Source organism: Lucilia sericata, unplaced genomic scaffold (assembly GCF_015586225.1).
Source record: "Lucilia sericata isolate MDLA Ls3-8-SP2 unplaced genomic scaffold, ASM1558622v1 Contig000254F_arrow, whole genome shotgun sequence".
NCBI lineage: Eukaryota > Metazoa > Arthropoda > Insecta > Diptera > Calliphoridae > Lucilia > Lucilia sericata.
Genome location: NW_023994280.1, coordinates 309486 through 337423, shown reverse-complemented (window position 1 = coordinate 337423; position 27938 = coordinate 309486). Strand labels below are relative to the sequence as shown.

General features: G+C 31.1%; 1 protein-coding gene across 13 annotated transcripts; it reads right to left on the bottom strand.

The window, feature by feature from the left end:
* Positions 1–51: 51 nt before the first annotated feature.
* Positions 52–27938, bottom strand: LOC119602811 (collagen alpha-1(XVII) chain). 13 transcript variants are annotated; one of them, XR_005231372.1, is made up of 11 exons: positions 27737–27938; positions 27329–27441; positions 7929–8058; positions 5818–6140; positions 5491–5758; positions 4945–5424; positions 3251–3292; positions 2949–3182; positions 2465–2881; positions 2048–2123; positions 55–1169 (listed from the first exon to the last, which is right to left on the bottom strand). XR_005231372.1 is itself a non-coding variant. In XM_037954541.1 (10 exons), the coding sequence occupies exons 2-10, from the start codon at positions 27350–27352 to the stop codon at positions 1162–1164; spliced, it is 2343 nt and encodes a 780-aa protein (XP_037810469.1). In that variant the 5' UTR covers positions 27353–27441; positions 27737–27938; the 3' UTR covers positions 55–1161. The 13 variants fall into 13 exon arrangements, 10 of the variants coding, with proteins under 10 accessions (XP_037810462.1, XP_037810464.1, XP_037810463.1 ...); XM_037954541.1 differs by having other exon boundaries at positions 2048–2881; XM_037954542.1 differs by lacking the exon at positions 55–1169 and having other exon boundaries at positions 1990–2123.

Sequence of the window (27938 nt, the reverse complement as noted above, 5' to 3'; positions counted from 1 at the left end):
AACATTTCACAAATTAAAATAATAAAACAATATTAATCAATAGACAGGGTGTAGACAGGATTATATCGTTAATATCATTATTATTTCATTCATTCAATTTTTTTTTTTTTTTTTGAGTATAGATTGGTATGTGGGTGTTTTGGTGTTGGAGAGGAGAACTTTTTAACAATTTTTAGTAACAAATACATCATACATAATAATACAATACATTAGGTAGTGATAAAGAAATAATAATATAAAAAAAGCGAACACATTTTAATTGGTCATTGTTTGTTATCATTTGAGTTAGTATATAATCGCATTGGGATTTGAGGATCGGGAGCGGGATCGATAGACGTACAGGAAGCTGGAATTGGGAGACGGGAATTGGAAATCGGGATTGATTTTTTTGTTTCTTTTGGAACGGGAATATTCACTCAAACGTCGTTTATTTAATCTTTTTTCTTGTCTTCGACTACTACAGCCACCTTTTCAGGTTCGGCTTCAGCGGTCGTTTTCGTTGCAGTCGTATCGATTTCCTTGGTCTCAGCTGCAATCTGCGAGTCATTTTTTTCACTCACTTTGCTATCAACTTTTGTCTCTTCGGTCAAGTGGTCAGTGGTGCTAGAAGCAGCATTTGCATCATCTTTTTCTACTTCACGTTTTGTGTGAAGATGTTCTGGTATGTTTTGGGTGCATGAGCAGGGGCACATGCACTGATCTTTCTTAGCACTATTGGGGAAGATGGAGTTAAATCCGAAGGGAATTGAAGCGGGTTGCACTCCCAATGGGTTTTGAATATGTTCGCTAGAAAACTGTTTCGAGTTCTCATCGCATTTGGTATAGGCAGCTTCGGGCAGTATAATGACAGGCATAAAAGCGACAATGGCTCCCTTGGGAATTTTGTCAGGGGCATAGAATGCTGGATAACCGGGTACTTGAGGAACTACGGGAATCTGTTGCAATAAAGCCATTGAACTCATTATGCTACCAAAGTGTGCTTGACCTGTGAAGCCGCCGTTAGTCGTGAATTGTTGTTGATAATTGTTGCTGTTTAGGTAGGAGGAAGAGGAAGGATTGCTGTGTTGTGATGTGGAGAAACCATTGGTGGAAAAGGAAGAGGTTGAGGAAGTTGAGGTTTTGGATGAATGAGCCTTATCAGCTAGACACGGGCAAAAGTTGTCAGTATTCTGTGTAGGGAAGGGGGAAGAGGGACGGGGAGTTACATTTAGTTTATTTTGTTGTTGTGTATAGGTTTCGGTTTTTGTCACAGTCGAAATTTGTGGCTGTTCGGGTTTTCTCTTCTGATACTCATTGTTGCTCACATACGTACTAGTAACCTTTTCGGTAACCTTTTCCTTGTTGACTTGATTGAAAGGCTGCGGTTGTTTATAAGTAGTCGTGACCGTTTTGTCATTGTAGTTTCCTGTTTGGGTTGTTACAACCTTTTCAGGTTGTTTATAGGTCGTCGTTACCTTTTCATTGTCATGGGATTGTATGTAGGAGCCTGTTGTTACAACCTTTTCTGGTTGTTTGTAAGTCGTTGTTGTCTTTTCATTGTCATGGGTCTGAATGTAGGATCCTGTTGTTACAACCTTTTCGGGAGTTTTGTAAACTGTCGAGGTCTTATCTTTGTCATGAGATTCAATGTAAGATCCTGTAGTCACAACCTTTTCAGGTGTTTTATAAACTGTGGTGGTCTTGTCCTTACCATGGGATTCAACATAGGATCCTGTCTGTGTAGTTACCACCTTTTCGGGTGTTTTATAAGCAGTCGTTATTACCTTTTCAACAGTTATGGGTTTGCCACTGTCATATGTATTGGTGTTAGTGGTCACAACTTTTTGGGGAGGTAAATATGTATTGGTTGTGGTTACCTTTTCTACTGTGGTCACCTTTTCGGTTTGAGGTCTAGAGTACGTATTTGTTGTCGTTGTAATCTTTTCCACTACCTGGGGTTTAGTGTAAGTGTTTGTATTGGTATTTGTGTTCGTATTTGTGTAGGTATTCTTATTCGTTTGTGTCGTCACAACTGTCTTCTCTTTATTCAATTCTGATTTATTATTACCATAATTTTGATTAGTTGTCGTCGTTGTGGTGTAGGTCGTTTGGGGCTTGTCCTTCTCAATAGTGGTATCCGGGACCTGGAGATTTGCGGTGTTTGTAAGGATATATGTGTTTGGTGGGATTTTTTGTTGTTGTTGATTGATGGGTTGTTGGGGTTTGGGAGCGGGGGAGGAAGAGGAAGAAGAAGGAGGAATATAGGTTAGTTTAGTTTTATCATTAAGATTATTAATTTCTAAATTATTCTTATTGCTATTGATTGTGTTTGTGGAAGTGGTGGTAGTTGTTGTGGTGACCTTCTTTTGTGTGTAGTCATTATTTTGGGGATAATTGGACACAAAAGATGTCTGCGTATTGGTATTCGTTGGTGGAACTCTATCTACTTGGTATGAAAAAGTGTTATTAGTTTGAGTTATTTTACCATTTTTCTGATGAGGAGGCAAGTAGCCAGGAACAGACAAATCGGATTCTCTAGGATCTTTAGGTTTCTTTGGTGGTCTTCCGTTAGAGTTGGGTGGGCTTGGAGGAGCGGGACCTGGTGGACCTGGACGACTGGGTCCGGGGGGACCATATGGACCAGGAGCAGGTGGACCGGGAGGACCATATGGACCAGGGGCTGGTGGGCCGGGAGGTCCGTATGGGCCAGGGGCAGGTGGGCCGGGAGGTCCGTATGGGCCAGGAGAATGAGGTCCGGGTGGGCCATAGGGTCCTTTAGGTCCAGGAGCAGTTGGTCCGGGTGGGCCGGGAGGTCCAGGAGGGCCATATGGTCCTTTAGGTCCGGGAGCAGTGGGTCCTTTAGGTCCAGGAGGTCCGGGTGGGCCAGGAGGTCCGGGAGGACCTAAAATATTAAACAAAATTATATTAACACCAGAGCATCATACATTAAAAATGATTACTGAAATTACCTTTAGGTCCACCGGGTCCTTTGGGGCCACCGGGTCCTTTAGGTCCACCGGGTCCTTTAGGGCCGCCGGGTCCGACACCGCCACCATTACCATTGCCTCCGAAACCGCCTTCACCGCCAAAACCGCCGTTGGGTCCTACAATGTGGACGTATGGTGGTGCTGGGGGACCAGTTGGACCTTCAATATGAACATATTTTCCAGAATCATCATGATAGTATTTACCCTCTTGAATGCCTGCAACAATATTTAAAGCAATTAGTAAGTAAATCATCTAGACCGCTTAGAAGCTAAGTGTAACTCACCTTTATATCTACCATCATCATAATTATTATATTTACCATTTCCTAAATAAGAAATTGTTTGTAAATTGGAAACAAAAAATACAGATTAGAAACTTGATCAAAATAACAATGTATTATTGTGTTTTAATTAATACTAATAACTACTATTAAACTTGAAATAACTACTCTAGCTAAATAATATAAATTGGTATTTACTAATACATAAACATATACTTCTAATAATACAGATAGATACAGATACAGATACACATACATAAACATATAACTAAAGAAGCTTTAAGCTAAAGCCCTTCACCATAAGCCAACCAAAAACAAAAATTTGTTAAATAAAAGCCTTAAGATCTACAACATACTTCAGATGTACGAGTACGATTAAGGCAACAATGTGATATTTGATATTTCGTTTATTATATATATATTTTTTCTTTTTACCACCCTCAATGCAAAATGTTGGTTAAATCGTCGATCGCGCTGAAATGTTCAATTATCTCATACGATTGACTGAATAATTCTTTTTATGCAGCAAATGATTTTGGAGAGAGTGTGGTTGTGTGTGTGTGTGTATGTTTATATGGGCGAATATGCTGGTGGACGGTTGTATTGATTGCAGTTGTATTGGGTGGGTGGGTATAAATGAGGATGCAAGTGAGAAGTGCGAACCAATATCGATTAGCAATTATATAGTTTACATACTGAATATCAGGTATGTCTAGTATTTTTCTCTCTTTTTTGAGTAAAAAAAAAAACATTTGAGAAAATAAAGTCAAAAGTAAAATGGAAAGAGCTGAGAAGATAGAGAAAGAGAGAGGAAATAAAAGAGAAAGTGTGCTTGAGCAAAAAGTTGCAGTGCCTTGAAAAACAATCCCTAAGCTAAAGTTCATTATCTCATTTCTTTATAATGTGTATTCTCTCCTAAAGTGCTGTTACGATTACGGTCATTTTATTTGCTCACAATATTCTAAACTTTTTTTGTTTGTTTTCTTAATAAACTGCTGAAAATAAAAAATAAAATCTTAGAAATATAAATAAAAAAATAATAATTAGCATATGATGATATTATTGCGAGATATTCAAAAGAAATTTGAAAACAAAAAAAAACTTAATAATATTTCATAAATTAAAAAAATAACGGATCTTTGATGATCTCAAGAATAAATTTAAATGCATATATGTGTAAATCGAGGAGCTTGGATGCACACAAATATACATACGATGCGAAACGATCGATACGTAAGTGCATATATATGTAGATATATGTGTTTGCAATATGTACGAGAGAAAGAGAGAGAGAGTAAACGATATAATTTATTGAGCATGTGTCACTGTGATTTAGAATTGTTATTTTGCAATTTTTCTTATATATTTTTTTTTTAATTGCTCTGAAGTTTTGTTAGTGCGGTGCAGTGGGGCGTTTGTGAAATGTTTTGAAATAGGTGGGATAGTTGAAGAAGAAGACTGCGTCCAGTATTGGATAAATGAGTATAGATAAATATAAAAGGAGTAACGTTTTCAATGTGTGGTTAAAAGAGCATGTTGCTTTAAAACTTGTTTTTTGCTTTTTTTGCGAAAATTCTTTGGTGCGGATAATACGCAAAGCACTTAAGACTGTTTATGATTTCGATGCAATTTGTGTGCGCGGTCCAAGCTCCGGTAAAGAAAAATTGTGTGTGTGTGTATTTTGTGTGAGAGCTAACCTTGTGTGTATCCGTTGGCTCCAGGAAAACCTGACACGGAATGTCCATCGTTGTTCTTATTGCCATTACCAGCGCCTACATTATAGTTTCCAGAACTGCCGCTTCCTACGTAATTACCAGGTTTTCCTGGAGCATCAGGTCCGGGGGGTCCTGGTGGTCCATAGCTGCCGGGTCCAGTTGGTCCAGGAGGACCTGGTGGTCCGAAAGGTCCCTTAGGTCCGGGAGAAGTGGGTCCATGAGGTCCGGGTGGACCAGGTGGTCCAGGGGGTCCATTGGGTCCATTAGGTCCGGGAGGTCCATTTGGACCAGGAGTTCCTGCGGGTCCAAAACCTCCAGGACCACCGTTACCACCGAAACCTCCATTGCCACCATTACCGCCATGACCTCCGTTACCACCGAAACCACCATGTCCTCCTTGGGCACCAACTACATGACCGTAGGGATTTGGAACGTGATTGTATTGGCCATTGTTATTATCATCTGAAACACAAACAAACTGAGGGCTAGCGCCAGTTCGTCCCATCTATTTGATTTCAATTCGCTCACTTTTTCCATTGTATTTTCCATTGCCATTGTATTTTCCATTACCACTGGGTCTCAAGGCTGCAACCGAATGGGAAGATGGGGACTGAACACCTGGGGAACCTTCGAAGGTATGACCTTTACCAGTGTCAAATAGACCTGTTCCACCAGTGACACGCTTGTTACTATTTTCACCGTATCTATGAATCTGAGGACTCTTTTGGTCCGAACCCTTAATCACTATAGAGGGGAATTTAGAAAATCCCGGAGCGACTGTTTCCTTTCCTTTGTTCTAAAATATATGTTGTCAGATTAAAATGGAAACAAGGTCTTGCAAATAATTCAACGTACATCTTCGACGAAAATCAAGGGAATATTGGGGCGGACACCACCTTCGAACTTGCCGCAACCAATGGGGAAGTAAAGTTCATTCCATTGCAAAAGGACACCATTACTTTTACCAGTAGCGGGATCATCAGGTAGGGGATATGTTACTACTGGCTTTTCGGGTTCGACTGTGCGATAACCGTGATTATCGGCAACGTAATGTGTGGCGCGCAAAATTTTATAGGGATCGATGTGACCGTAACAGCCGTAGGTGACGCCATCGGGACCACGAGTTTCGTGATGGAAATTACCGGTCTTACCAATATCATAACCGTAACGGTAAGCGTCTTTACATAAGGAATAGTTAAATGTTTGTTGGTTTTTTTGTAATGTAGTGGAAATTGCATAAAAATTTATAATTCTGTTTCATATATATATATACAACTTAATAACCTGAGGTAATATTTCAACGTCTCCTAATCTAAACTGAACTGAACTTTTAGCGACACAACCGAGGAGGGATACAGGAAAAACTTCATATTAAAGAGAGAATGAAGCGCGCAAGGAAACACTGCTCGCATAGAGAGAAAAATGAGGGAAAAGCAAAGGATTTGAGAAGGAAAAGGGAAGGAGTATTTAGAGGTTTTGGGGGGTGGTTTTTAAGAGGTGTTAGAGAGGGGAGAGGAGTAAGAGGTTAGAGTAGAGGATGTTAGGATATTACGGTTTGGCTGTTATCGATGTCCAAAAATTACAGTTCGTTAGGCAGTCAGTTAGTCAAGCAGTCCATAAGTACGTACATAAGACCGTTAGTTAGAAAGAAATAGTTTATTATTTAAATGATGTGATTAAAGTTCACATTAAAGATTAGATTTTTGTTGCTGTTGTTGTTGGCAGTATTACTTAACTTGTTTTTTTTTAATTCTTTAAATTATTTGGATTTTTGTAAAAAAAAAAAGATGGGTAAGAGGGGGGATGAGTATGCGAAGCTGATTATGTACTACGAACTTCCACTAACATACAATACATACATACAAAATAGTGTTGTGTGGATTGATATTGTGGCTTGTTTGTTTGGTTGTTTGTTTTGAGAGTTTGAGAGAGAGAGAGGGAATATTTACAAGTCGATATAGTTTGAGACGATCACTATAAGATGTACTGTTGATAACTGAGTTTACTACTGCGTTGTATTTGGTTGGTTGGTTGAGATTGGCTGTTTGCTGGTGGTTTTCTGATTTTTATTTAGTTTTAGTAGTGAAGCTACAGGTTATTTAAATAATACATTTTTTTTATTTAATTTTTAATTTTAAAATTTACTGTTTTTTTGGCTTTTTTTTTGCATACTAAACACTACAATTTAGCTACAAAATGGATTAGGTTTTAACACTTCATCCAGATTAGATCAATAGTTATTAAAACGTGTATTTTAGGTAAATTTATTTTGTTTTATTTGTTTAGGCTACAGCACGCTACGTTAAAATAAAAAAATAATTCAAATTAAATAATTGTTGCTAATTATTTTTTTGGTCTTTTTTTTATATAACATACTTTTTTTTTAAATATTTTTTTAAATTGTAGTCATACTAAACAAACAGTTAAATAAAATAAGTTTTATTATTATTATTTTTTTTTTGCTATAATAATTTAACAACAACTAACTACAGAAAGAGGTATATGTTAGTTAAATTAATTAGTTTCAATTTTGTAAATATCTTAAGATGAATTGAAAATTTGTTTGGGTTGTTTTGTTTTAATTACGCACCAAATTCTAAAAGTGGTTTATTGTGTGTGTGTGTAAACGGAAACGGAAAGAAGTTTATAAATGAATTGGATTTTTTAGGCTGTAAATGATTCTACAGTTGGAACCATATTCCTACAACCTGCATGAGTTTAAAATGATTTCAATTTTGAATACAAAATCAACAAATACAGATGTATATAGAGTAGAGACAGAGAGAGAGAAAGAGATAGTAGTCAACAGTAGTAGTGGTGGGGATAGAGTTCTAAACAAAATGTCAAAATTTTGGTTTGGTTTTTTTCTAAATGGAAAACAGGATTATTGATTAATGATTGTTGTTTTTTTTTCTTGTAATATGAGAGTAATGAGACAGCAAAATAATGGAAAATTTATTACTTACTTGTGTCAAAGTTTGACGAGTAGTACTGTTTATTGGTAGTTTTCTGATCTTTAATATCGAGAATCAGACGTCGGTTCTCTGCATCTAATTTAACAGAGAACGCGCATTGCACTAAAATGCAAGCGACGGCCTAGAGTGGGGAAGTAAAAGTAGGTAAAATAGAGAAAATGTTGTTTAAAATAAAGTTATAATATTAAGAGAAAGTTAAGATCATATTAGTTTAAACTATAGTTAAGTGGTGTATTGGTTCTTTACAACTACAAATTGAGAATTTATTGAGAGTTTGGGGATAATCCCACAACTTTAATAGGTTTCGATCATGCATTTTAATGATCGTAACGAAATTATAATTGGGAATAGGAAATTGAGATCAGTGTTGCCCTATCAGCATTTAAAGTGTAAACGTTTTATACAAATTCGCCTATTTATCGACTATTTAACTGTTTACGCCTTGTGGCCTCCGGTAAGTTAGTGTTCTAATCTGGTAGACCGGAGGTGGTGGGTTCGATTCCCACTTGATTCACTGGTTAAGGAGCGCACAACAGGCCCATTAGAGGCCTAGGTGTAGTTCTTCGGATTTGAAGTATATATTCACACCTTCCTTCAAACTAACTAACTAGCCATTTAAAACCGAATAAAATCCTTTTAGGATCGTGTCAAACTAATTAAAGCGTAGAACAGAACTAAAAATTGAGAACTTCAGGAGAGTAAATTGAGAGCAAATCAAAGTTGATATTCTATGTCAGAATATCTGAGATTGTTTCTCTACCATTGAGAGTCTGGCTTAGCCATAACTTTTATTGAATCCATAAAAGCTGCTACCATCTTATTAATGACAAACAATTGCAATTAAATATCTAGCATTTGATTGGTGTTAAAGCCAAAAATAAATATGTGTCACTGAAATGAAATAACGTTTTTAATTTATACAGTTTCAATTTCAATTCAATACAAATGCAATACAGACGTCAATGCAAAACAAGTAAGAATTTATAGTGGGTTATGGCCGCCCATATGATACGCTACATCAGTGATTATATTAAAAATGTTACTACAAGAACATTTAACATATTTATGAGCTCAAAAGACCTATTCGGGGGGTACGTTTGTATGGGGGCTATACGAAATAATGGACTGATTTTAACCAATTTTCGTCCTTCGGCCAAAAGAACAGCATGTTCCAAATTTCATGAAACTATCTGAAAATTGCGATCTGTAGACACACAGACGGACGGATGGATGGATGGATGGACAGACTGACATAGCTCAATCGACTCTGAAAGTGATTCTGAGGAGCTATACGAAATAATGGTCCGTTTTTAACCAATTTTCGTCCTTGGGCCAAAAGAAGAGCATGTTCAAAAATTTCATCAAATTATCTTGAAAATTGCGATCTGTAGATTGCGTACATGGACACACAGACGGACGGACGGATGGACAGACGGACGGATGGACAGACGGACATAGCTCAATCCACTCTGAAAGTGATTCTGAGCCGATTGGTATACTTTGAGACTGATGTAGGACCAAAATTTTTGGGTGTTACAAACGTATTATTATAGTGATGTAGGGTATAAAAAGAAGAAGTAACAGAAATAAAACCATTATTCTCAAATACCTACTTCTAAAAGCTAAATTCGGAAGTTCAACAAAAGCTAGAAATATAATAAAAGGTATTAAATGATAAAAACACCAAACAAAAGTAAGACAATAACCAATTAACGACATTTTATTTTGAATGTTAAAATTTTGGTTATTTCTTTTCGACTTTGAAATTTTTTTTAATTTTATTATGCTTTTTTTTTTTTTTTGTTGTTATTGTTATGGCTGCTTATTATTATGTTTCCAGTTATTAAGATCCGGTTCAAATAACGTTTCATCTTCTAAATGTCAAATGCACTCACTCACTCAATTTTGGTTTAATTTTTTTTTTTTGTGTTTTTTAATTATTTTTTGGGATGGTATGCCAATATTAAAGTTAATTTTATTTTGTAAAATTTGCATGTCTTTGAAGAGTAATTTGAGTTGTTTTAAGAAAAAAAACGCACTTGCGTAAATGTCATTGAGTTTGATGCATTTGCTAAATTAAAAACAATTTTCAATAGTTTTTTTTTTTTTTTTTGTATACAATTGCAAATTTTTGCTGTATAATGATTATGCAATCAATATACAAGTAATTTTTGTAAATATTTTTCTTCTATATTTGGCTTTAATTAGCAACAAACATGAGGCTAAGAGAAAAACCAATTGGAAATATTTTGGCTAAAACTTACAAATCCCTAAGGTTTTAAAACTTTGCGTTCAACTATTTACAAAGTAATGCTTATGTCTTATGGAGTAACTACCCTATAAGGTAAGTTGTAAGTAGTCTTAAGTTGTTGGTTTTTAAGCTACTTAAAAACAAATTCCTATTGGGTTTTTTTTTATAATTTTCTTAAGCATTAACCTTTTTTTATTATTCATTTAATAATTTACTGTTTACTTTAAAGAATTATAACAAATTTTTGACATTTCAAGTTTTTGAAAAATTACAAATGTTTGCCTTGAAACTGAAACTTCTTTTTGTTTTATTAAATATACATATATTTTCTTTAGCTAAGAAATCAAATAAACAAATTTTTATAAACAAATTATTTTATTTATTTTAATTATGATTTTGCCAAATAGTCTAAACAACATTTCGTTAAATAAAACTTTGACAGCTATTGTTTAATTAATCAACTGTCAAAATTCTTTCTAATAGACAATGTCTACAGTTTAAAATTTATGACACGATAACTTATTTTAAACACTTTTTTTCTTTAAATGCCAAGTTTGTTGTATGATGACTTTTATTGTTAATTTTTTGGTGTTATTAATAATAGCATTAAAACAACAATTCGTTGCTTCTTTTAACATTTTTTTGTTTCCCTTATCTTTCTCTTTTTTTAATTATTTGTCTTTTTATGTTTAATATTTCTTGTTTTATTTTGTTTTTGTTAGTTAAGGGCGTGTTGTTGTGGCTTAAATGCAATTAAACCATAAATTTTTGTATTTATTTATAAGAAATCAACAAAAGCAAAAATATGAAAAAAAAAACTTCAAAAAAATATAATGAAAAACGTATAGGTTAAGGTTAGTTTATCAATAATTGGTTTTCCTTCCAGCTGTGTGACTGACAGACAGACAGACAAAGCCTTTAATATTTGTCATAATTTACTCGTGGTCTTATTGTTCAATAACAAGCTGGTTATTTAAACTCAACTATATTTTTTTATTGTTTGAGACATTTAAGTGTTAATTAACGAAAATGTACCTGAAATGTCTGTTATGAATATTGTCTTTATTTTTATGGGATTTTAAGACAAGCCTACATAAAATTGTTTAACGAATTGCTATTTGGGTTTTAATTGTTAATTAATTACTCCCACAGACCTGTAGGAAATTTTAAACTTTCAGCCCTCAGCCATGACTTTTTTATAAACTTTTTAAAGTCAGGAATTCAGCTAAGCTTTAGAAATTAGTTTCTTAAAGTATAATTAATTCTCACAATTTCGCTTTTGAAAGCTTTTTAGCTTTTGGGAAGCTTTTTAGTTACCAACTAAACGTAACAAGTACAAGATCATTTTACTTTAAAAGAGTGGTGCGTGAAGAGCTTTCTTGCGAAGAGCTTTCTTGCACTCTTAAATTCTCAATTTCGTTTGCTTAAAGGAATAACAAGCAGTAAGAGAGTTTATTTTTTATTCTCACCTTATTGCTGCTTTAAAATTGCTACTCTGACTTCGACAGAGAGTGAGTAATAAGCTCTCTAATTGGATTTTGTAGTCTATACATGTGTGCGAGCAAAGCTGAGAGTAAAAACATTAGTTCTCTGAGAAAACTTTATCAACATCTGTTTTAAAGCAGGAATGCTTAGTTCTCTGACTGCTTTTGTTTGTTTTTGATGTGTAAGCATACGTAAGCGCTAAAGAGAGCAGAGGTAAAAGCAGCAATGCTTACGAGAGAAAACTTTATAAACATCTGTTTTAAAGCAGGAATGCTTAGTTCTCTGACTGGTTTTGTTTGTTTTGTATACATGTGTGTGCATACGTATGAGTAAAAGAGAGCAGAGATAAAAGCTGGAATGCTTCAAACAGAAAACTTTACCAGCATCTGTTTTAAAGCAGGAATACTTAGATCTCTGACTGGTTTTGTTTGTTTTATAAACATGCGTGAGCTAAAAGCAGGAATGCTTACGAGAGAAAATTTTACCAGCACCTGTTTTAAAGCAGAAACGTTAACGAGAGAAAATTTTACCGACATCTGATGTTTAAAACGTTTAGAGATTTTGCTAAAAACAGTCATCATCATTTAAGCCTCGACATTTTAAAAAATTTGGTTTTAGGTAAAATTCTAGAACTGCAATCCAATCAAATATGGACTTGTGACTAAGATAGTTTTGCAAAAAGTACTAATATGTAGTAGTAGGGACATTTTATGGGTTTTTTTTTGTGGGATAATATTCCAAAGATATTTGATCTGTGATATGATAATGTTCAGAAAATCATTATAATCGAGATCTGCGATAAAATTGTACTTTTCAAATGTCAGCCAAACAATATCAACGGTTTAAGTAATAGTACTAAAAGAACGTAGTACGGAAGTTCTTGACTATTTACAAACTATTGATATCATTTAAGTGATATTTAAACAAGTACAATTTTCTATGAAAAGTTCATGTGATAAATGGTACTAAAATGTCGTATCAATCAAAATTTGGAACTGTTTGGAAAAACCACTCCAAATTTCAATATTTTTTTGTCCAAAGAAAAGTACTAAAGAGTGTAGTAAGGACAAGTTTAATGCAAAATCAGCTCACGTTGTCAGAAGTACTTAAATGTTACTGTACAATTGACAACCTGTAGAATTTATCCTCTTGTGTATTTGAACAATTAAAGACAAATGCCAGAAATCTAGTTCTAGAGAATTGATGATGAATATGAAATTTTGACAGTTCTTAAAGCCCTTATGTAGCTCAAGTTTCAATAAGGTACTTTTTTCAAAATATTTTCTATCATTAACAGTTTAGTACCTCAAAAATATTGATAGTCAGTGTTTAAAAAACTAGACTACAAGTAGCTGTAGTAACGAAAAATAACTACTTTTGTAGTTAGAAAATGTTCAAAAACTAGCAGCAAATCATTTACTATTACTACTGATACCTTTAGATTTTGGTAGCAGTATTTATAGATGTAGCAAAAAAATAAAAAGTTTGATAGCAGCAGTACAGTCATTAGTATTTAAATGTTTCAATGTAGCAGTTGAATACTTCAAATAGTAGCAGTAAATATTTTCCTGAAGTAGCAATAAACGATATTATATTTTTCAACAATAAAAAATTTGGTAGCAACTGCTACCTAAATAAAGTAGCAATGCTACCAAAATTTTGGTAGCAATGCTACATAAATTTTGGTAGCATAAAAAAATAAAAATTTTATTAAAATACGAAAAAAAATTATGACATTCAGAAAAAGGCACAAGTAGCGGGGAAAAATGCTAGGACTTCGATTCGTGGGCCTTCTGAAGACATATTTATATATTATGAAAGTTTCTCATTGCCTTTTCGCAAAAGATATTCAAGGAGGATTTTGTTTCCTCTACTAAAAGGATTCTTGCACATTTATCAAAGAATTATGAATCAAATTTTGTATGAAAATTTGCTTTATATAATTCTTATAAGTTCTAATGTATAATTATTAATGCAATTTCCTATAAGGCTATTTTACAAATCCTTCGACTGAAAATCTTCTAAAAAGCCTTTAACGGAAGACCTTTTTAAGTAAGCATGTAAAATTGAAACGATTTTGCAATGCGGCTGTATGTACTTGTGTCTATAGAAAAATGCCCTTAGTAAGGCCCCTATACTGAATCTTTTTCCCGTTGAGATATGTGTATTTGTTAGTTTATTTTTTTGTCGAAGTTTTTTGTTTTATTCTATTGCTACTTCAATAATTTGGTAGCAATAGAACGATCAACTAGTAGCAAATATTTCTATTGCTACTTATCAAAAGTAGCAATAGAATTATTTATATTTTTAAGCTACTACTCCATTTGTAGTTTATGTTTTATTTAGAACTATTTCTACTGCTACTGTTTTATTACTACTGCTATATTTTGAGATTTACTTTTTTATAAGTAGCAAAAGTTTTAAAAACGTATGATTATAAAACAAAACAAATGCTACTGCTACAACTTCAGACAATTGTTTGGAGCAGTAGTTAAAGCAATAATATAATACTTGGTAGCAACGTAGTTTTTCTAACACTGTTGATAGTTTCTTTTAAACAAAATGACAAAGCAAAAGATAAATCAAATTTCCAAACTGACAAATATAACATTTTGACACACATTTATCATCAAATTAAAATACACCCACACAAAATGTGAAGATATTTTTTTTATAACAATTCCCAAATTTCTTACTTAAATTTCATCATACATAATTCGCTTTTGTTAAGATTTTTCCTATTGTTATTTAATATAATATTTCTTGAAAACACCACCTAAGGGCGAAAATTAATACATTCTATATAAATTTAGCTTTAACGATTTGGTACCATGTCAAATTGACAGGCTTAACAAATTACTAGCATACAAGAAAAAACACATTAATCTACATAGCAATAGTTAACTAACGAAATTTTTTTGCGCTTACTACTTGAGAAGCTTAGGCATAAAGTGAACGCCCCATTGGTAGTTACATACATACATATGTACGTGTTTAATGTGGCTCTAAACTTTAGCAAACATCACGTTTTTTTCCAGCTTCTTTTTGGATTTTTTTTATTTTCATTCATAGGTCATCTGTTTGATATGTGCCAACAAAATGAATTGATTACCCCCCTTGTCTTTTTCAATAATCATGTTTAATCAGAACCAGTTAAGAGCTATATAGTAATGAATAAATACAAAAACTATAACTAACGTTTAAGTAACTTAACTGTCTGTCTGTCTGTTCATATAAGCAATATTCCACCTATAATGATTGAATATTAAAGAGCTACATTTCAAATAAAAAAGTGTTACAAGCATTATGCGTGCACCTTAAATGCATACCACCCAGCAAACATTTGTTATCAAGATCTCTAAAATCCTTTAGTATCTTTTGCTAAAATCTTTAACTTTATTACTTATTTTCTTAAATTTTTATAAATTTCTTTTGTTTTCTAGATTTTCTGTAGTTTTTTAAATAAAAATGTTTGCTGGTCGTTAATTTATCATGACATTTTCTTAAATTCTGTAGTATCTATGTATTTATACATGTGTAAGTATTTCTTATAAAATAACTGACATATTTTATTATTCACATAATCTTAGCTTAAGTATTTTTATTTGATAGATTTTTCGCTTTTGAAATACTAACAGTTGTCAGTTGTGTTTGAAATGCTGCTAGACAGACTTTAATCTGCATTTCCGAAATGCTTAATTATGTGTTAAATTATATTTAATACTTTAGCTTGTAGCGGTGTTTAAAAAAATCAGTTAAGAATGTTCTTAATAAAGTTTTAAGATGAAGATTGATCTGAAATATTTAATGAAATAACCCTGATATTTATATTAATTCTAAACAAGTTGTGAAAAATGAACGTACCCTAGAAAAGTTTTCAATGTAAATAGACATAAACTGAATGTACCGTAGTTAGGTATGCACTAAACGTACTGAATTAAGGCACTAGTTAGTGTCACACTAAACGTACTCTAGGAAAGTGTTTTTATTAATTTTTAATCATTATCATGGAAATATCTGTCACGTTTTATTCCCTGTTGATATGAAATGTGAAAAATGTTTAAAAAACTGAAATGCCTTTTGAAATTGTTAATTTGATTTGTTCAAATATTGGCCAGTGAAACCGGTAAATTGCAAATAGTACCAAAGTCTAGTAGCACGGTTTTTTTTATTCGATATTTTGGTACTGACGTTACAATCTTTTGATTCCATCGATATCTAAACAAGTGTGTGAAAATTTGGAGAGAAGAATATCCGGTAGAGGAATTTATAGGCCAAATGTCAACCTGACAAAATCAGCAAGTTGTCAATAGTACTAAAATGTAGTACGGGTACATAGGTACAATTTATTGATTGCTTGAATATCTCTAAAAATGTGGGAATGAGTGTCCGATATAAGATTTTATAACCCAAATGTCAACTGAACAAATTCAAAAGATTGTCAATAGTACATAGTACGGAAATGTGGACTATTGACAACCTTCTGATTTAATTCCAGTGATTTCATTTGATTTATTATATTAAAAAGTCGGAGGAACTATTCTGAAGGAATTTTCCCTTGAACATGTAGCATTCTTTAAGCTCTCTTTTTATAAAGAATCCCATGACTTTTCAGAATAAAATTTGCTCAAATATCAGAGAGTCTGAATATTGTGGAACTATTAAAAATTAATTGGTTTTATTTTATTTATAATCAACAAAAGTATGAAAAATTAGGGGGGTGTTCAGTTCAGAATATCAGGAAGACAAATCAACAGTTTCTCAAAAGAACAATAAAACTGTAGTACGGAAATGTTATAGTATTGTACTTTTGAGAAAGTCGGAGGAACTATTCTAAAGGAATTTTCCCTTGAACATGTATCATTTTTTAAGCTCTCTTTTTATAAAGAATCCCATGACTTTTCAGAATGAAATTTTTTCAAATATCAGAGGGTCTAAATATGGTGGAACTATCAAAATCAATTGGTTTTATTCTATTTCTAATCCACAAAAGTATGAAAAATTAGGGGCGGGGCTTAGTTCAAAATATCAGGAAGACAAATCAACAGTTTCTCAAAAGCACAATAAAACTGTAGTACGGAAATATTATAGTATTATACTTCTGAGAACCAGTTGATTTCATCGTATTGCCATTGAGCAAATGTATGAAAATTTCGGAACTTTAGTTTTAAAGAGGGACTAATTCAATAATACTGAAATTTTAAAGTACGGAAATTTTATAGAATTTTCAGAATTATTGGCTGCTGCCCAATTAAGGCCTATTCAGAATAGATCAAATAAATTGTTGAAGGAGGAATTTGTTAAAATATCGGAGGGACTAATTCTGCAAATGTTCAATAGTACTGTAAACTTTTATTACGGAATTGTTATATACATTTTAGTACTAGTGACATCTGACCGATTTAGCCCTAATCAGAATAGATCAAATAAAAGACTGACAAATAGTTGAAAAATTGTCATTCTTTTTAAAGCAGGAATTTGGTTGAAATATTGGAGGGACTAAAACAGTAGTACTGAAATCTTGTAGCATTGAAATGTTATAGAGTTTTCAGTAGTTTAATAAATTTAATCAAATATCGGAGAAACTTATTAACCATAAGGTAGATATTTCAAATTTTTTGTAATACAGAATACGCAATAGTATTGACAACAGACCGATTTAGTACTTTTTCAAATATATCATGCAAATAGCAGGAAGAGTTCGTGTAAACAAAGCCGTTAGGGATATAAACTAAACAACTGGCTGATTTTTTATATTTGAAATCGGAGGAGAAAATCGTAGATATAAGAGCGAGAGGCTTTAGTCTTAAATTTTGTTGTTTTAGAAGTATTGGGCGAAAATCAAAATATGTTGCTAAGTTGGTATGATTTAAGCATTTTTTTATAGTTCTAGCAAATATGCTAATATAGTAAACAGGATACATTCCTTTCCACACATGTTTTATTAGCTAAAACTAGTTTAATTAATATTTCTAGTTATAGATAACAATCTAACAACTTCTCAGACTACTTTAAACAATCATAAAATTTATTTTATATTTTTCCCCTCAAATTTGAAAGTTGTTGTTTTTTTTATAACTGCTAATGAATGTTAAAATAAAGATGAGCAACATTTATATTCTTTTTTTTTATATATATAAACAATATGCTAAATAGACTAGAATATTCGTAAAAAAAAAAAACATATTTTGGGTTCTATAATGACAATTTATTATAGGAGACTATTATTCTTGGAAAAAACAACTTATGAGGCAAAATTTGAAATGTTAAAATGTCAACTTTAAAAAAAAAACCGAAATATGCCTACATACAATTTAAAAAATATATAAATGTTTCAGTATGGAATACTAAATTATTTTACATATTTATAAACGTAAAACAAAATTTATTAAATTATCATAACTTGTTTGATTTTTAATATTTTTTTTTGGGTTCTTATAGTTAAGAACTTATTTTAAATTTATGAAACAAAATAATAATAATAATAAATAAATATTTGTTGGTAAAATAAAATGAAAAATGTTTAAATATTTGTTGATTTACTAGTGTGAAAAAATATATACAAACTAACTTGACCATCATTTTACGCACTTATAAATTTATGAGTATAAATATTTTACAGATACAGATACTGTATCTTCGCCTGCCAGTTTGCTTAACTGACGGACTAACTTTACTTTACATGTGTGTCTGGCTGCCAGCCAGCCAGTGCCTTATGGAGAAGGTCAACCAGACAACATTATTATTCATTCATTCTTCTTCTATTTTGGATTACATATATACATACATATAGATGTAAGTTTGTCAAAATGTTCAGAGATGTTCATATATAAGGTTAAAATATTTTAGCCATTTTCATTTTGTTCAACAAATATAGAGAATTTTTCTTTAAATGTATGAGTTCAAGGCAAACACTTAAAAAAAACAAAAATGTCTTTGATCACCTATCAACTTTTTTTGATTTAATAGAATAGGCCTTTGCCGTAAGTGTGATATTTGAATATTTTACTTTCTAAACCAAAAAGTTCATTCATAATAAACTGAACAATGAAAACCTCTTGCATCTGCTTAACTGCAGCTACTTATGTTTTTGGAGGGAACTGCATTATTTTTGTCTGCTACCGATATATTTATTGTCTTGAAAATGTAAAACCAGTTTTATTTTATGTTTTGGGGAATATACGCTCTCGCTTTTTTTTGAGCCATATTTTGTAAGCTTTACTTTTGAAGGTTTTTTTTTCAGCTTGAAATTATTTAAACCAACTGCTATAGCTGATAAAATAAATGAACTTGAAATGACAATATTGTATTTATGGTCCTTTCCTTGCTGTTTTTTTTGGGGTCCTACTATATGCTGGTAATTGTTGCATGTCGTTCGTTGGTTTTTTGAGGCTATTTATTTTTATTAACTTGTTGTTTTAATAATTTTTATTATCTTTATAAAGGGGGGATTCATTGTGTTTTTTGTTTTAAGCCATTTATTATATAGGATGTTGGTAGATATTACATTTGGTTTTGTAATTAAATCCCTGCTGTTAGCAGAATGACTTGCTGTATGTTATAAACGAAGTGCTGAGTCAGTAATGGGAATAGCTGTTATATATCTAGGGGGGCAACTTGAGGTTATGTGACATTATAAGCAATCCAGTGACTTGTCCAACATTTACATAATGCCTGCAGGTTTTCTATATTGGTAGAAATATTGACAGAGAAATATCTGACAATATTTACGATTTGCTTTACAAATATGTCTCAGTTTTGCATTACCAATAGCTATGTCGTCCCATTAGTCACTTTCTATAAATTTTTATATATTTACCGAAAGAATGATAAGCAGAGTTATGATTAATATTTGAATAATTTGTCAAACTTCACACTCTCTGTATTACTAGTAGCTAGTAGTTTCACTAGTCCCATAAAGCTAAACTTAAATTTTAGTTCTATTCATCTTAACAAAGGGTATGAGATGATGAAGTCTCTGACTCGTAGGAGAACTTAAATTAATCAAGGGCTACTTAAGGCCATTTTTCTCCAGCTGACCTTTCAAAATATTATGTACTTGCAAGTTCTCCGTTTCCCTTCATATTTCGGCGGAACAAAAGCTATTTTTATAAAATTTTATTCTGCTGACATATGACAGACAATAAATAAGTCTGAGATATTATTAAAAGAAGCAGGATTTTAAAATCAGCAGACTACACTGGGGCCATACCAAAACAAAATCATTTTGAGGACAATAGTACTAATATTTCCTTACTACTAAATTTTAGTACTATTGGCATCTAATGACTAGTCTTGCTGACAAATATATTTCGAAAGAGAAGAAATGTTGTAACTATTCGACTTCCTTTTGATCTGATCATAATTTCTATAACAATACTGCTGTTTCAAGATCTTCTAAATCAAAGTGTAAGAAGTTCAATCACCTTTAGGAAACATTAAGCTCTTCTGGAGCTTTGTAATAACTACAGTACTGGATTTCTTTTGATTGAAAAGTCAAAGAGTCTGATCATATTTTCAAGTCGGTTTGAATAAAGACAGTCTGATATATTATTAGTAGAAGCAGGGTTTTGAAATCAGCAGACTACACTGGGGCCATATCAAAACAAAATCATTTTGAGCCCATTAGTACTAACATTTCCGTACTACTAAAATTTAGTACTATTGGAAACTAATGACTGTCTTGATGACATATAAATTTCGAAGGAGAAGGAATGTTGGAACTTTCCGACTTTCTTTCAATCTGATCATGATTTCGATAACAATACTGCTGTTTAAAGAGTTTCCAAGTAGTGGAGTAAGAAGTTCGAAAATCTTTAGAAAACATTAAGCTCTGTTTGAGCTTTATAGTAACTAGAGTACTGGATTTCTTTTGTTTGAAAAGTCAAAGAGTCTGATCATGATTTCAAGTCGGTTTGAATACTTCCATTAGGATGTTAAAGGTAAGATATCATTCGCAAGTCAAATATCAGCAAAAGAAAATCAAATTGTTGTATATTGTACTAATGCTTCCGTACTACTTATTTTTTAGTACTAAAGGACAAGTTCTGCCGATTTAGTCTTGCTGATATTTTAACAAATGTATGACAAATAGTTTTACTTCACAGAAGAAGTTAAGGAGTTTAAAACCAACAACATGGTCGTGTAGAAATCCCTGTTTGATTACAGGTCTAAAGTCAAGCATTAGCTTAAGTTGGAACTCCATATAAGTGACTAAATATGGTCCTTCCAGCCTGTCTTTAACCTGAAATAGGTTGAAAAATAGGTCTCAAAAGTTTTCTTATTATTCAATGCTAATGACCAATGAAATCATTACAAGATATAATAAACCGTTATTAAAACACATATGGTCCTACCAGCCGGTTTTAAACTATTTCATTTAAACCATGAATGAACTGATCTAAAAATTTTAAAACTAATCAATGCTATTGACCAGTTTTAGTGCATTTTTTTACTATAATTTATTTTCAGAAACAAAAAAAAAAACTCAAAAAAGTATAAATAAGTTTTGTTTATTTATTGATTTTGCATTAGTCAATGTTGACAAATATCTATATGTGTTTCTTGCGAATTATAATGTTTGAATAGTTAATCAAATTAGGCCTCGAAGAGGTTTTGGTCATACTACATTTTATTTTTTTGGTTTTTGTTATTAATTTTTTTTTATTATTAATAATAATTTTATGTATGTAGTTGTTGTTTTAATATTTTAGGTTGTTTTCTTAACTCAAGCATTGATTTTATATCCGCATTGGTTAAATATAAAAAAAAAACTTAAATTATGGTTTTTGTGATTTTATTTAAAACAACCTATAAAACCAGATACGCCAATAAGACAATAAACAATTTTAAGCAGTTAGCAGGTTTAAAGAAAAAAAATATTATTTAAAAACTAGATATTCATACAAATATAAATATAAACTAACATGGTTAAATCTTTGAATAAATAAATAACAGATTTAGTAATGATGTCATTTTCTAAAAAAAAAATTTAGAAACAAATTTTGGCAAAATAAACTAATCCAATTTAATTTGTTTTAAATTAATTTTCCGGCATCAAATTAATTTAAAACTTCTAACTTAAAAAGTTTTATTCTTTCTTTTTTTTTTGGTTTTAGTTCTCAAATAATTCTTAAATAATTTGAAATACATCCGTTTGTTTGTTAAAAGAAAATATGTAAAAAAAAGAAACAATATTTATTACGACCATAAATTGGTAAGGTGTTGTTGAACTCTATTTTTGGCCACTTATTTTGAACGCACGTAATGTGCTAATTTATTTTTTCAGCTGTAATCATCTAATCCCCATTTATCTGGTGGTTAAAATATTCAGCATAATTGTCGTTTGTATTCATATATATTCTAGTTCTAGTTAAAGTTCATTTAAATTAATTTCGTGCTGTTCTTTTTTCAACTTTTTTTGTTCTCAGTCCAAAGAAAGCATATTTGGTATGCATAGAAGCTTTAATTTTAGCTGAAACTTTTAACGGTGTGTTTTTTTTTTTTTTTTTTCTTATTGATTCTGATCATTAATGTTGGGCAAACTGCCCCATTAAATTGTCATTTATTGGTCACGAGAAGAATGCGTTTTGTTTGAGAACGATGTTAAAGATAATAGTTAATGATTTACTACTACGTGTAAGATATAATTTCAAATTTAAAAACATTTATGTAGAAAGCTATTTCCGGCCCCAGACGATTTTGTTTTAATAATTATTGTGGTTTCGCTAAGAGATGACCAATTATTGAAAGAGTGTGAGTCACAGTTTATTTTTATGAATAATTGGGTTTTTTTTGGGGGCTGGATAAAGATCACTTATATGATTTAATTTTGGGTAAACAAATGGTTTTGGTAATTCCCTTGTTAGAAAGAGGAATGGTTTGGAATCAAATAGAAGAATGTTCAAAGGGTTCTTTTGGTTTAGTACGATCAACATAGAATAGATCGTGACAATCTAACGACATTTCTGCTATATTTTCATACTACTGATATTATCCTGTTCACATTCGATCAAATTATTGAGAAAGTCGGGGAACATCACTAGATTTCTTTAAGGCAAATGTAAAAAGAGAACATATTTTTCGGTTAGATTTTGAGAGAAACATTAACGTAACTAGATCAGCATTTACAATAGTACAATTTTTCCGTACTACTTAACAATATTTTAGTACTAATATAATCCTACTGATTTAGTCTGGCTAATATTTGTCTAAATCAGGCATGAGCGGAGAGTTCTCTCACTAGCTTTGCTGTTTGCTCTCTATACATGTGAAAGCATATCTATGCGTTAAAGAAAAAGAGTAAAAATAGTTTGAATCGAATAGAAGAGTGAACTAGAATAGCTTAACAAACGATCAAAGGGTTCTTTTGGTTTAGTGATCAGTTATCGTACGTTCAACGTTTAAATAGATAAGCGAAAGGTAAAGAGTAACAAATTAGTTCTCTGACTGTGTTTGTTTTTCTTAATGTGTGTGAGCATATGTACGCTCGAAAGAAAGAGTACAAGAGAGCTCATTTGAGAGCAAATTGCGTTTCGCTGATAAAGATTGACAATTATACTGCTCAATTTTCATCAAATTATTGTGAAAGCCAGAGAACATCACTATATTTCTTTAAGGGAAATGTAAATAGAGAACCGTTTCTTTGTTAGATTTTGAGCTGCTGCCGTCTGATCAAACTTATGTGAATATCAGAAAGTAGTCATGTTTTGATATCCTCATATATTCTTTTAGAGAAATATTAACGCAACTAGATCAGCATTTACAAGAGTACAACTTTTCCGTACTACTTTACAATATCTTAGTACTAATGTAATCCTACTCATCTAGTCTTGCTAATATTTGTCTAAAACAGACATCAGCAGAGATTTCTCTCACTAGCGTTGTTGTTTGCTCTCTATACATATACGAGCTTACCTATGCGTGAAAGCAAAAGAGTAAGAGTGCTAACAAGAAAGAGCTCCTCTCTTAAGAGAGCAAAATCAACTCATTATCAATGGTATTGATATGCTTGTCCAAAGTAAGATTTAAATTCTCTCACTTAACGATACAGATCGAAACAGGACAACTAAGTAAATCCTTAAAGAACGTTAAATAACGCAATCAGATGATGGTCAATAGTAATGAAATGCTCTCTCATAAGAGCTCAAAACGTGAACTATTCGACTGTTGACATCTTGCCCTTAATTCTAATCACGCTATTAGATTGACCCAATATTTAACAAAGTGAAGGGTAAAACAAAGCTAAATTCTTAAAGAATTTTAATTAATTTTTAGAAAAAAATGAGAACTAGCACAACACCAAAGTGAAAAGAAATTTTGAAATATATTTCATTCACAAAAAAAAATTATTAAAAATATTAAGATGACATCATTGTCACCAAACTAGAAAAAAGTCTTTTTTTTTTGCTAATTTCTTTAACAACTTAAATAAAATTTCGCTTTTATATCTCAAAATTAAAAGGGAAACCACATTCAAGTCACCTTTTCGAGAAATAAAGAAGACAGATGATAATTTGCATAAATTGTATCTTTAAATACGTATTTAGAAAAAAAAAGCCATATAAAATTTTTTAAGTTATTTGTTAATAGTATAATAAGGCGTTAGTTTTGCATAATAAAAGATTTGTAGCAAGTTTTATTTATTTATATTTTATTTAAAAATATATATAAAAAAAGTAGTCAATAACAATAACAATCTCCTATTTGGCTCATCAATAATCAGACTAAATTTTGGCAGTTGAGTTGAAATGTGCTGACGTTTGTTTTTATATAAATTGGGGGGGAAAAAATAAAAGTTATTGTGTAAAAATTTGTTATTAATAAAAATTTGTATAAAAATTACTGTTAATTGCTCAAGGTTTTTTTTGATTTGATTGTTTTAGAGAGTATTGAATGTTTTGAAGAGGATTAGTAACAGATGATACTTAAATCTAAATCAATGTTATAGTACTCTCACAAAGCCTTGTGTCTCTTACAGACTTTCTTAAACTTCAAACTGTGTAATATCGGCAGATAAAGGTCATGAAAATGACTACAGTTGACCTGTTCATACTTTAAAGAAGATTAGAGCTAGTCAAGGAGAGAAAGAATGGGGTCTTCAATTGGTTCTCATTGTTTTTGTAAAGAACAAGAGAGCTTTTTCCCTAGCTCTGCTTTTAAGGCTAGCAATATGCTGAGAGTAAAAAATAAGCTCTCTGAATGATTTGTTTGTACTCATGAAACCAAGAGAACATTATAATTCATTTGAGAGCAATATGCTGAGAGTAAAAAATAAGCTCTGGGAGTGATTTGTTCATAAGCATCAAAGCAAGAGAACATTATAATTAATTTGAGAGCTCTTTGCCTAACTCTGATATTTTTAAGGTCATTGTACTAATTTCTTTTGTACGTATCAAAGCAAGAGAACATTATAATTAATTTGAGAGCAATATGCTGAGAGTAAAATATAAGCTCTATGAATGATTTGTTCGTACGCATCATAGCAAGCGAACATTATAATTCATTTGAGAGCTTTTTGCCTAACTCTGCTCTTTTGAGATCATTGTACTAAATTTGCTACTGGTACCAAAAGTATAAAGCTCTTTTTGAAAGTAACTTTTCTAGTTGAATACTTTAAGTTCAATAACCTTGATTAGATTAAAAAAAAATAGATATTATGACAGCTGTCAAATTGCTCTTACTTTAGGTGCAATGTCAACGGGACAAACTCACGAGATTGTCAAAAGTATTGAAATTTTGTAGTACGGAAATTTAATAGATTTTTTCAATACTAATGACTATCTAATGATTCGTCTATGCTGACAGTTGAAATATACTAAAAATTCGGGAGTAGTCTTTTAGTTCTTAAGGGGTGAAAGGTCAAAAGCTAGTGGAGAATTGAAATTTCAAAGAGTTTTGTTTCATTACTACTTATGAGAACTTTTTGATTCACTGGGGAAAGTGAAACACCTTTCTAAGGATTTTTGTGTAACAAAAGTTCTAATCTAAAGTTTTGACTTAAACTCTGAACTTTTTGGGGAAATATTAACAAGACAAATTCGTTAGATTGCCAAAAAATATTGAAATTTTTTTGTAGTACGGTTATTTTTTTTTAGATTTTTTCAGTACTAATGACAATTTAACGAAATTCTTATGTTAACAGCAGAAAAGAGTACCAAACACTAAGAAAATATTTCAAAGTTTTCTTAAGAGAAAAATCCCCATATCTTCTGAGAAAAAAAGCACTTACATCTGTTCTAATCAAATATTTTCTATGGAATTTATTAAATAACAATTTCACATAATTTAAGCAAAATTTTTGCAAAATGTGTGTCTATTTATTAACACCTTTTATAGGTAATAATTATGAAAAATAACCTTGAAGAAAGAGTTTCAAATATAATCTATTAATGCGTGATTTAGTTTTTATGTTAGAAAATAGATTTCCTCTAGAGATTTTTAATAAATTTATTTAAAATATATTTATTTAAAAAAAAGTTTCTTGAAAAAATGTTCTTTAGAAATCAATAAAGATTTATTAACAAAAGTATTCGTTATTAATTATATATGTTTATTTTTTTTTTGTAGTTTTGTGACAAACAGGTGTGTGTTTTGTAAAAGAAAAATAAAGAGAATAAAGTTTACAAAGTTTATCTTTCAAAACAACATCTTTAGAAGAAATTATCTTTGCTTAGAAAAACATTTCATAGTATTTATGAAAAAGATTTCGTTATATTATGTTATATATTCATACTGCTGTTTTAAACGTTTGCATTTACTTAAAGCTCTGCCAAAAATTGGTATTGCAATAACATTGAATTTTTACGCGACTGCGCGCCCATCTTCATTAGAAACGTCTAATGTTTTTGAACACATAGATACAGCATTAGTTCACACACACTTATTCGTGTATTTGTAAGTATCATTTGTTTACATTTTATTAGTGGATTTTATTTTTCTGAAATATTCAATATACTATAAGTTTTTTTTGTTTATGGAACCGGATTTATTGAAGAAAAAAAAAAACAGAAATATTCAAATGTTTTTTTAACTTATAAATTGTTTATAAAAATCTTCAACAAAATAAATATTTTAAATAAAGAGTACTGCTTTTTTTTCAATGGTCTAATAACAAGATTTGATATTTATAAAAAATATCATAATTATAGCTGACTGGCAAAAAAATTTCCAATACAAAACTTTTGTGTGCAATTGAAACCTCATAAAGAAAGTCTGCCTGTAGGGCACTTATAAAAGTACCTTCAAATTACTTTTTTTCAACAAAATTGAAATGATTGCATAATTCCTCCTATATATTACCTTGCAAAAACTTATTACTCATTTAGATTTCGTAAAAGTATTTGCATATTACAACTGTTTAATTAAAAATGTTTTCAAATCTAATTGATAACTATAATTGACATTTGAAATTAACGTCATCAGTACAATATTTGCAAATACTTTGTTGCCGGTTCCATATTTATTTAGCTTTTATTTTACAATTTATTTGAAAATAGTTATTAGTTGCAGTAATTAGCAGTTAAATTAAACTCATTACTGCTAGTTGTAAAGAACCCAACACTTTAAAATTATTATTTAAATTTTCTAACATATTTAACACTTTTTAACATTTTTCTTATTTAATTAAAATAGTTCTTTTTTTTTAAACACTCACCATGCAAAACACTGCACGCGCCATTTTTATCAATTTCTTTTAAAAAATGAACAAAAAATCACAGCTTTTTTAAATATAATTTGATTAACGTTCTAGAGATCCAATTAATAAATCTTAAAGAAAAAACAAAAAAAATAAATAAATTAATTATTTAGCACTTTTATTTTCTTTATTTTTAAAGTATTTTTAAGCAAAACTGTCTTTTATTTTAAAGTCTTTTTTTTAATTATTTTGCTTTAATTAATTCCTTGTGTCCTTTAATTTTATATATTTTTCATATGGAATTTTAATTTATATATATATATATTTTTAATTTATATTATTATTTAAAAAATTTAAGAAAAAAAAAGAAGAAGAAGATTTACAATTTAATAGAGCAATTTTAATTTCTTAAACCTGAGACCGTACCGTTTTGATCGATCTATGAGAACTGAAGATGATCCGCCGAAAACTTTGCAATATAAACAAATGTTTTGTGCGCAAGCGTCTGTGCCTTAAACAAAGAATTAAAACACTCACACACACACACACACGCTCACTTAACGACTGTCTGTCAGACCACAACAACAACATGAACAGCACACGAGATGCGTTATATGAATTTATTTAA

Bases quoted from the DNA above. Each gene is read 5' to 3' on its own strand.
- LOC119602811 (XM_037954534.1), bottom strand. From the start codon at position 27,352: ATGGCGCGTGCAGTGTTTTGCATG. The intron at 3,183-3,250 runs GTGAGTTACACT...ATATTGTTGCAG, and splicing joins TGATGATGGTAGATATAAAG to GCATTCAAGAGGGTAAATAC. The intron at 2,882-2,948 runs GTAATTTCAGTA...TTAATATTTTAG, and splicing joins AGGACCCGGTGGACCTAAAG to GTCCTCCCGGACCTCCTGGC.